Raw genomic sequence first — 11,207 nt, 5'->3', positions numbered from 1 at the left:
GAAAGTTCTTACCAAGGGAACATTTGTACCGTAATAACACTACGGATTTTAAAAAGGGCTATAAAGAAAAAAAAATCATTCAGGGGATACAGAACTGGAGAGGAAATTGAACAAGAGATTGACAGTCTGGGTTTTAAAAAAGCATACGAGGTTGGAGCTCAGGATACGAATGCTCAGAAATCAAAGCATCATGGGTGGCATAAGAAAAGCATATTTTGGGATTTGTCGTATTGGAAAACGAATATGATTCGTCGTAATCTGGATGTCATGCATACGGAGAAAAATGTAATCGACAACATTTTCAATACAGTGCTTAATGTTCCCGGGAAGACGAAAGACCATGCTAAGTCCAGAGAAGAGTTGAATGATATTTGTAATCGTCCGGACTTGGCATTCAATCCATCAACCGGGCAATATCCGAAGGCATTATATGCTTTAGACAAAAACGCAAAACAAGCTCTATTGGAATGGGTTAAAGAGTTGAAGTTCTCGGATGGGCATGTGTCGAACTTGGGTAGGTGTGTCGATCTGAAAAGGCTGAAAATGATCGGTATGAAAAGCCACGACTGTCATGTTTTCATGCAGCGTCTCTTGCCAGTTGCTTTTCGATAATTTCTTCCTCCGTCCGTGTGGTAACCTATTACAGAGTTGAGCATCTTCTTTAAAGACCTGACTTGCACAACGCTTAAAGAGGACGACCTAATTGAGATGGAGAAAGACATTCTCTTGAACTGTCCTGAAATCGAGCATTACAAGGAGTAAGTCGTACTCTACTTTTAAATTTATTTGTCAAATACATGACTTTACTGTAATAACAAGTATTGGGTTCTTTTTAAAGTTTATATGTTGACGAGTTGTACGAAATCATTCCCGGAATCACCCAAGTTCAAGTAGAAGTGAAGCTCGAGACTGAATTTGCCTCGTGGTTTGAACGATATGTAAGTATCCAAAAAGATTTTTCATATTATCTCCTACTTCTTATGTAAAAGGTCTGACAAGTATACATTATGCGGTACAGGCGCAAACTAACTATATAAGTAATCCGTATATTTTGAGTCTGGCTAAGGGACCGCTTAGGCAAGCGAACCATTTTCAAGGATATTTTGTAAACGGGTTTAAATTTCAAACTCAGGCTTATGGGGAGAATAAATTAACCATGAATAGTGGAGTTTGCATCAAAGGATCACTCTACGCTCCAACGGAATATGATTTTTACGGCATATTAACAGATGTTCTTGAGTTGGAGTACCCGACTCTGCCCAGTAAAAGGACTGTCATGTTCAAGTGTAATTGGTTCGATCCGACTGATAGAGGTATGTCAGTGCATCCTTAATATAATATTATGGACGTCAATCATAAACGGAAGTACGGAAAATACGAACCATTTATTTTGGCCGGACAGTCCGGTCAAGTACATTACTGCACATATCCAAGTAAAAAGAAAGATACGGTCAACTGGTGGACAATATGTAAGATGAGGGCCACATCAGAAATAGACATGCCCGATTCCATTACTCCAGCGTTTCAAGAGGACATTATAGAACAACCTCTAAACGTTATAACAGATGAGGGTTCAAGAATTATGGTTGATCCGGTCGGGGAAGTTGAAACAAATGTGGTTTTCGCTCCTTTAGAGGTGGAGGACGAAGAAGAAGTGCCGTCAATATCAGACGAAGAAGATATACTTGAAGACGATGACGATTAGTAGGTAAATTTTGTATTAGGTAGTTATATCTCAGATGTTTATTCAAAAACTGATTTTGTTTTATGATTTATATGTATATGTATATCTGTTATGTGTTTAATATTGATTTATTTGCAGATATGCGAGGGAGGAGTGCTAGTGGGACAGGCCGGACTCGGCCCCCCACACTAGCTATTGTTGAGGAGGACGACGACCAGGCAGCTCCTACAGAGGTGGCTGAGGCGCAGGAGGGTGTGGAGCCAGCTCCAGCACCTCGTAGACCTCGAGCTCGGCGTCAGCCTGTTGAGGGGGAAGTCTTGGATGCCACTGGCAGAATCCGAGTCATCCCCAATGCTAGGGGTGTCAAAATGGGTCATGACATGATAACACGATTCGCCTAACCCGTAAGTTTGGCGAATCCGGATTGAGGCTTAACGGGTTCGTGTTGAAAACGTGTCAACCCGTTTATGACACGAAATAAATGGGTCGTGTCACGGGTTGACTCGCGAACCCATCTAACCCACCTAACCTGTTTACATATTTTATTATTTATAATAACATAGAAATAAAATAGGTATAATTATAAAAAATATATAAAAAATTACTAAATTAATTGTATTAATATAAAAATAAAATTAATTATATTAAAATTTTACAATTTGAATATTAATTGATAAATTTGAGGTTAAAATTATATTTATATGGTTTAAAAAATTCTTAAATGTTAAGTGGGTCGTGTTAGTCGTGTCGTGTTAGCCATGTAATTGTGTTAATCGTGTTACCCGTTTATTTTAACGTGTTAATCGTGTCGTGTCGTGTCACTCGATTAAAATTCGTGTCGTGTTAGGGTTGAGAATTTTGACACGATTAGTTAAATGGGTCGTGTTCGTGTTGACCCTAATCGTGTCAACAGAGTGGGTCGACACGACACGAACACGACCCGCCAACCCATTTTGACACCCCTACCCAACGCACAGAGGTAAATAAAAAATATGTATTTCTTAATAATAAATGTGTTATATATATAGTATTTTTCTAAGTCATGGTGATTTTCGAGAAACAGGACCAGGTTGCTCGATACCAGCACGGTATCCAGAGAGTTGTAGGAAATCTTCCAGAGTCGGTGGTGGGGAATAGGCACCGCTTGAAGTTTTTTGCCTGAGGACGCTGTTTATTTTTACTTCGAGGAATTTAAGCTAATTTAATAAAAAAATTAAATTTTTTATCTATATTTTTAGATTAATTAATTTGTTAAAATTAACACTTTTGCAGAAAAAATTCTTCTGGGAGGACGAATTCGACGAACGAGTCATCCGAAGTACTTTCGAGAAGCATGCTGCGAAATGGTATTCTGACAGGTTGTCCACCTACAAGACTTCTCGTGAAAGAGACATGTCTATTACAGACGACGTGTGGCAAGCCTGGGAGAGAGTTTGAGACTCTGATGAGGCAAAGAAGAAATCGGCCCAGACGCGGGCCAATCAGATGATCGAGCCGGCCGGAGCTGGTACTGGACCGGTTCGACATACCAGAGGCTCGAAGTCTGCTGTGAAGCATAAGGCTGTTTTGGTATATTTCCTTTATTTTAATTACTATTGCATTTTGTGTTATATTTTTTTGTTAATTGAACTTACAAATTACTAAATTTGTGTGGCAGGCTAGGGAGCTGGGGCGTGAGCCGACACATGCTGAGGTGCACAAGCGGATGCACACTCTGAAGGTTGACCCGACACGATTCGTGGACGAGCGCGCGAGAATTGCAGTTGTAAGTATTTCTTTAAACTTCATTGTTTGAAACTAGTATTTATATAGTTTGAGTAGTTAAATAGTTTGAATATAATAGGTTAATTATTTGAATCGCGTAATCTATTTTGTTTGAATTAAGTAACTTTGCTGTTTATTAGAATTAAGTGGTTTGGTTGTTGATATGTGATATGTTGTACAATTTTAAGTTTGCAGGATTTCCTTGAAAATTGGGTGATGTTCATTTTATAAACGAAATGCTGCCAGATTAAGCATCAGAATTCATATTTAACTAATTATTTTACGTTGTTTTTGTAGGAGCGGTTTGAGCCGGAGATGTTGGCCGCCACACAGACAGCCGAGGGGAGTACTGCATCTACCCTAGTGGACCCAGACCAGGTTTATCTCGCTGTTGAAGGGGTGAAGAAGCGGTGTATCTACAGATTAGGCTCAGTTGGTTCTGAGTTCGTCGCCTCGCAGTGGGGTACTTCTAGTAGACGAGCCGGCAGCTCCTCTCAAACCGAGTCGCCAGCCGGCCAGGAGAGGTTTCGTACCGATCTCATCGCTCAGTTTGCGGATACGATCCGTGATCAGGTCCAGATTGCAGTTGCAGCAGCGATGCAGCAGCGGGCCCAGGGAGATGTGCTACCCACCCCTCCACCACCACCTCCACCGGCTATTGATGATGGTGTCACAGATGACTACACCACAGACTTGTAGTACTGTAGTGTAGGGACGTTTTTGGTATACAGTTTTCATGTATTATACGCTATATATAAAGATGTTTTTATCTTTTCTGCAATTTGTGTATATTTAAACAGGGTTTGCATTTAATTAAAAAGACGAAAAAAAGCAAAATTATGTTCGGGTTTACTTGTTTTCCCGACAGAATTGTTAGGTTTAGCGACGGATTATTTCTGTCGCTAAACCCAACAATTGTAAATAGGAAGGACTTTGGCGACGGATATTTCCGTCGCCAACGACGTCTTGGCACGTCGCTAAACACGTCGTTTGGCGACGCGTTTGGCGACGGCCCAGTGCCATTTGGCAACCGAAATATCTGTCGCCAATTCCGTCGGGAATGCATTTCCCGACGGAAATCTGATTTTTAGCGACGGAAAAATTCGTCGCTAAAAGCTGCTTTTTAGTAGTGATTCAAGTTTAAACATGATTATCAATCAGTACGTTTTGCGTATTTTAAAATGAAACCAAGCTAAACGACGAAATCCTTCGACCCGAAGAGAAGTGGCGCCGCCGCCACTTCATATTGGCGACACCGCTATCACGCCTACTGGTGCCGCCGAAATTTTCACTGTTTTTATGTTTCCGGATTCGTTTGAACTCAGAATTCGGCCTGGTTTGAGGCTACGATTTTATAATTAGTTATGGGACCTACTTCTATATCGTAATGGGCCATACCCAATTTATATTGGGCTGCAAAGCCATTTTTTGTGTTGCCATGTCAATTGAGCTTTGAAGCCCAAGCCCGCTAGAGACCATCCACTTCCAGCAATTATTTCGAATTCGTTTGAACTCAGAAAAGCTGCTGGAAGTGGCTAGTCTCTAACGGGCTTGGGCTTCAAAGCTCTGTTGACATGGCAGACTTTTCATATTTCATAATTTCTAAGTAATAATATTAATAATATAATAATAAATAAATTTTTAGTCAAAATGTTTAATGCTTAATTTGGAGCTCAAGATTTTAAATATATTATTAATTAAAGTTTTACAAGATTGTTTATATTATATTACTTACAAAAATTATTTATACTTTAAGATTTTTCAATCCATAACCATTTAACTTTTAAAATTATATAAATTGTAACGTTTTATATTTTATAACTTTTGAATATTAATATTTATTAGTAAAATAATAAATTAATTTTAAATGAAAAATTACCACTTGACAATTTGTAGTCAATCTACTTGTCAAAATATGCTTAATGCTTAATATTTAATTTGGAGCTTAAGATTATACTATAGTATAGATACAGATTTTTAAATTTGCGATATATATCATCTTTTAACCTTCGCCAAATCTATTCACAATTTGTTTGATGTTGATGTGGCGCGATGTTATACATGTCAAATAAAATAATATTGTACACTTAGATGCATAGCATCGATCGGGTCACGTTAGCTCCAAATGAGACCTGGATATATATAACAAATATCGAAAAGACAATGGGTTAATAAATTTATTAACCTATACTCACTACAAGAGATTAAGCCTTTAGCGGCAGTGAAAATTGACCATAGGGGCGGTTTAAACCGCCCCTACAGAATGTAGAGATGGTTTTTACAACCGCCTCAAAAGCGTCGCCAAATCGACCGTAGCTATATATTAGAGGCGGTTTTAGCTAGTGCCGGGGAATGACCGGCGGTTCATAGGGGCGGTTAAGACCGCCCCTACAAGTTAAAACTGTTTCTCCCATCAATTTATAGGGGCGGTTTTAAAACAGATTTTATCAATAACTTCTAACCGCCCCTAAGAGATAAAATGTACACTTTGCAGTAGAAGGTTATCAATTCATGAACCAGCAATACTAAAACTTAAGTCTATAAAAAAGCCAAAAATATATACTTTTAAAAACATAAATTTTTATTAAAACTGTGGTTAAAGTACATTCGCCAATTGTACAATTATTAAAGCAATTGTCTCACAATAGAGAAAATCGCCACCAACAATCGGTGTGCTCATCCACCGCCTAAAATAAAAATCCTAAGCTGAAACGTCTTATTTTTTCCACCTCAGCGGCACGGAAGGAGAAGAAATGACCCAGACAAAACCATAAGGATCCAAATTACATGGAATCTTCTACTTTGAAGAACTGCAGCAAAACCATTGATACTTCTAGTTCATGAGTAAAATAGTTAACAACTGCAAAATAGAGCAAAACAGAGCAAAGTGATGATGATAATCATGAGGAGAATAAAGCAAAACAGAGCAAAAACAAATAAAATGGGATCCTTAACAATTGCAAAATCTCTTATATATGTTGCGTAACATGGGATAATAAGATGATCAATATAGAGATAATAATGATAATACCTGAATTGGAAAGTAAATGCAAGCTTCCCTAATCAACAATCTGCATACAACCATCTAATAAATGCCCAGCAGAATGCAACCTTAATTTTGTTCGAGAAAAAGTCAATAGATAACTAAATAAATTGAGCCAATGTAGAGCATTAGTACCCAGATCAGAGCAAGCTCTGAATGTAACCTTGTTTGGAACATTGAAAAACATGAATTTCTATTCAAGTCAACTTTAAGCATAGTTGCTTTTGGACATCAATCCCCACAGCTGGTATAATTCAATTCATTCAGCTTAAAACAAATGAAGCATTACAAAGAAATAACACTATGCAAGAAATTACATGAATTTGACAGAATTTGGATAGCGCCTTGCTAGATTTTCCAAATACATTCAATAAGATTTTACCAGACTAGCATCAGAGGTTAAAGAGCGCAGTTCAATTGGAGTGGTGAGGAATCCAGTGTCTGCTGGTTGGCCTCCACCTTGCGAAAGAAAGATTGTGGAGTCCAAAAGCAAAAGAAAACCTACCATCTTCTTCCTTTGAAATTTAATACAGAGGAAAATGAATAATAAGTTAAAAAAAATCAAAGAATGAAACGCGTAAAATACCAAAAACCAACAGAAACGATTTGTTGTCACTTACAAGAACATGAGCTGGAGGAATAATCATAAGCCAGCTTCCAGTCAAAAACGTAATCAAACAGGAAACCTATGGCAAAAATTAAGAAGATACAGTGCCACCATCAGATGACAATTCTATAAATCAGCAGGGCAAATAGAAGTCATAAATGCAGAACAGAAAAGGAATCAACAAATTAAAGGTATTCAACTTCTATATTCGTACCCTCAAGAATAAAGAGATTGTAAATATTCCTCTCAAGTAAGCATAATATCATGTTTATCATCTAAGTAAGGAACAATATTAATGAAAGTAAGATGCATAATCAGTTAGATAACCACGACATAAGGCCTGAAAGAGCAATACAACTTTGATCAGCTATATAAACTTGAAGAAGCAAAAAAGGTAAACAAATAATAAAGGATTGCTCTAAGTCGACTATGCAGATTGCAACAGGAAAATAGCTTCCTTCTTTAGTAAGAACGCGGAATTAAAGACTAGAGATGGCAATAAATAGAATCTTTTCATAAAAATTACCTTCGGATTCCACTAACAAGCAGTCACAGGATAGTTGTATGCCATCTTTTTGCTCTTCTTTACAGTAGGCTGTGTTTGTCACATTGAAACTGATCATCATTACTAAAATACAGGCGAACGCATGACAATGAGAGATGATTGGACTTGAACTAATCTAATATTCATAATATCAGTTTGAAATCAAAAATTAAACTATAGGAGTTACAAATAAATAAGCAATTTAGAGAAAAATATGAACTGCAAGTATCAAAACCTAAAAGAAAAATTAACTGAAATTGAAAATAAGCTTTGAAGAGAAATTTGAAACTAACAAAGAGAAGAGAGGAAAATATGCCGTCAGTTAACTTACGTTAGCTGCATTGAATACAAAGAGAGTTTCTGAACAGGGTGAGGAATCCGGCACACCACGACATGCTGAGGACCTACTTCCATTTGTGATGCGGCGGCGGCGGCGGAGCTGCGACTGTGACTGTAACTGCATCTTTGTCGGCGGCGGCGGAGCGGCGACTGTGACTGTAACTGCATCTTTGTCGGCGGCGGCGGCGACTACGACTGAACCTTCACTCTGTTTCATCAAAAATTTGAATTGATTAGATATCACAAACACACAAATAAAATTCCTCACTGGTGGTTGCAAAATCAAAAATCAATTATCAAAACTTAAAACAGAAATTTGGCTTTGTAGAACAATCAGATAGATTAGGTTAAATCAGTTTTTCTAAGGAAATAGAAGAGGAGAAAAGAATTAGATCTGGAGAACGATCGGAAAGATTAGGTAAAATCAGTATTTAATTAATGAATGTACCTGCGCAATTAATAACCGTCCCTGCATACGTCGTCAGATTTACAAAACCCCATTCTCAGAGACGCTTTATAAAACTGTCTCATCAATTTCGCTGCTAAAAGCTGTTTTTGGTGTAGTGACTCTTTATAAACAAAAAAGACATTTTGCCAAAATTATTTTAAATTTGAATCAGCTTTTTTTTTTCCCTATAATAAATTAGTATTAGTTAGCGTATAATACTATGATGGTGTAATATTGAGTAAATCTGTGAAGAAAAAAATGGAAATTTAAACATATCCAATCAAATTTTGCGTATAAATAAAGTCTTATTTTTTTTTATGAATAAAACTTTCATTAAAAACCCGAGGAAAAGAAATAAATTCTTATTTGATATTTCTTTAGAAATTAGTACCAATTGGTTAACTCGTTAATTTTGTCGTACATTAACAACACACTACGAAATTTCTAAGATTGGACGACCTAGTTTTGTTGGAGTATATCCATACAATAAGAGCCCTTCACATTTCTAAGTTTTATCGAACCAATCTTACCATCTGCATGTATACAGCTGCTTATCAATGAAACAAAGAATGCAATGGCCTTTTCTTTTTGGCAAATCAGAAAATAAAACACGAAATAAGCATAGAAAATTTCAACAACCAATAGAATATTCATCCATAATAAACGTATAAATACATTAGTATAAGATTAGGGTTTACACAACAAATAAAAATAAACATTAGCCTCGAGCAACTAATAATTATACATGGCCATGAGTTATTCCAACCTCATTCTGATACTTGTTCTCGCCTTGGCGAGCACCAAGATGGCGCTTGCAGGCGATCCGGACATTCTTTCGGACTTCATTCCACCGGCAAATAACACCTTTGTTGACGGAAAATTCTTTACCTTCTCGGGATTTCGTTCTCTAATGAATCAAATCCCACAAAACTTCACCGTAACGAAAGCTAGTATGATTGAATTCCCAGCGGTTAATGGGCAAAGTGTGTCGTATGCGCTACTTCGATATCCACCCAGCGGTCTGAACCCACCGCACACGCACCCTCGCGCTGCGGAGCTGTTGTTCCTCGTTAGTGGCTGTTTACAAGTAGGGTTTGTTGATACTAAGAACGTTCTTTATAACCAAACTCTTTTTGGTGGGGATATGTTCATTTTTCCGAAGGGACTTGTTCATTTTCAATTTAATCCTGATACTCAGCTAGCAGCGACCGCAATTTCAGCATTCGGAAGTGCAAGTGCCGGAACAGTTTCTGTGCCTATGTCTGTGTTTGGTTCGGGAATTGACGATGGAATTCTTGCCAAGGCATTTAAAACTGATGAATATACTATTCAGAAGATCAAGGCTGGCTTTCCCAAACCTTGATTCAACATGTTATCCAGTGTCTTTAAGATTACTTTTAATAAATGTTTGATTCCAATGAATCAGGTGAAGCTTGTCTGTTGACTGATGAATAAAGATTTGTTAGTAATATTTTCTTCTATATGTGTATTTGCAAAGCTAATCAGCATGTATTTCCCTCTTTTTTGGAAAAGGTATATTAATTATAGATAAAAAAATCAGTTCGCACCCTCAACTTCACACAAAATATCAAAAACCCATTTTTATGTCTTTTAGATAAAAAAAAAGCCCAAAGATTATATATTATAGAGAAGATTACAAAACTATATAAAAAATCAACAAAGTTTACAAAAATGCTAACTAAACTCATTTATTACACTAGCACCTAAAAACTTGAACAGTTTACATTTTATACCTAACCACTAAATAAAAGACACATAGCAAAAAAAACGTGCCAAACAGCTGTCAAAACACGTTAAACAACTGTCAAAACGCGCAGAAGCGCGTCTGACGCGCGTCTTACACGTGCGTCAGTCACGCGTCAGTTTGTCAAAACTATTCAAACATGTATCAGATATGTATTTATTATGTATCAGATATGTATCGATGACATATTTGATTATTATTTTTCCATATTTCTAAGACAAAAATATATAAATAAATAAATAAATTATTAATATGTATTAATTATGTGTCTGTAAGCAGTATGTATATTATATATTAAATTAAAAGATATATGTATCACATGCTTTAATTAAAATTCACGCATCAAATAATAGTAATATAACATCTTCATATACATGTGATATATAAATAAAGAACTAATAACAATATTTATCTCCCTCATCAAATCTATCACCATTGATAAAAATAATAAATATATATATATATATATATATATATATATATATATATTATTAATATATATTATTTATTTGTTTCAAAACTATATTATTTATATGTATTATTTATGTGTCACAAAACTATATTTTTAATATGGAGTATTATTTATGCGTCTCAAAAATTATTCAAACGGACAGAATTTACTTCAAAATCTTTTCATATTAAATACAACTTTAATGGGACATCTTAAATACAAATAATACATATTAAATACAACTTTAATGGTACATCTTAAAATACACCAAAAATACATATTAAATACACAAATAATATCTGTCTATGCTACTGTAATCTAAAATATTAAATACACTATTGTGCCATCAATTATATAAAAAAATAGAGCAAAAAATCAGATTTTTTTTTTCAATAGATATCATGTAATGCGCACAAAATACACAAACGATACGTAATACATATTGAACATAATTATAATAATCCATCTATTTTAATATAAAAATTACAATGTATAAATGGAGTAGGCGGTGGAGGAGAAAAATCTGATAGTGAATGTACGGCAGCACGAAAGGAGGTGGCGG

At 36.0% G+C, this 11,207-nt stretch overlaps 1 protein-coding gene across 1 annotated transcript; it reads left to right on the top strand.

Annotated features, from left to right (window-relative positions):
* The first annotated feature begins 9,174 nt into the window (after positions 1–9,174).
* LOC126660286 (germin-like protein 9-3) lies at positions 9,175–9,792 on the top strand. Its single transcript, XM_050353693.1, has one exon. It carries the CDS (start codon positions 9,175–9,177, stop codon positions 9,790–9,792), a length of 618 nt encoding a protein of 205 aa, XP_050209650.1.
* Positions 9,793–11,207: the final 1,415 nt, after the last annotated feature.

This window comes from Mercurialis annua, linkage group LG8, assembly GCF_937616625.2.
Source record: "Mercurialis annua linkage group LG8, ddMerAnnu1.2, whole genome shotgun sequence".
Taxonomy (NCBI): domain Eukaryota; kingdom Viridiplantae; phylum Streptophyta; class Magnoliopsida; order Malpighiales; family Euphorbiaceae; genus Mercurialis; species Mercurialis annua.
The sequence above is the reverse complement of the archived record's forward strand: the minus strand, read 5'-3'. Positions and strand labels throughout refer to the sequence as shown.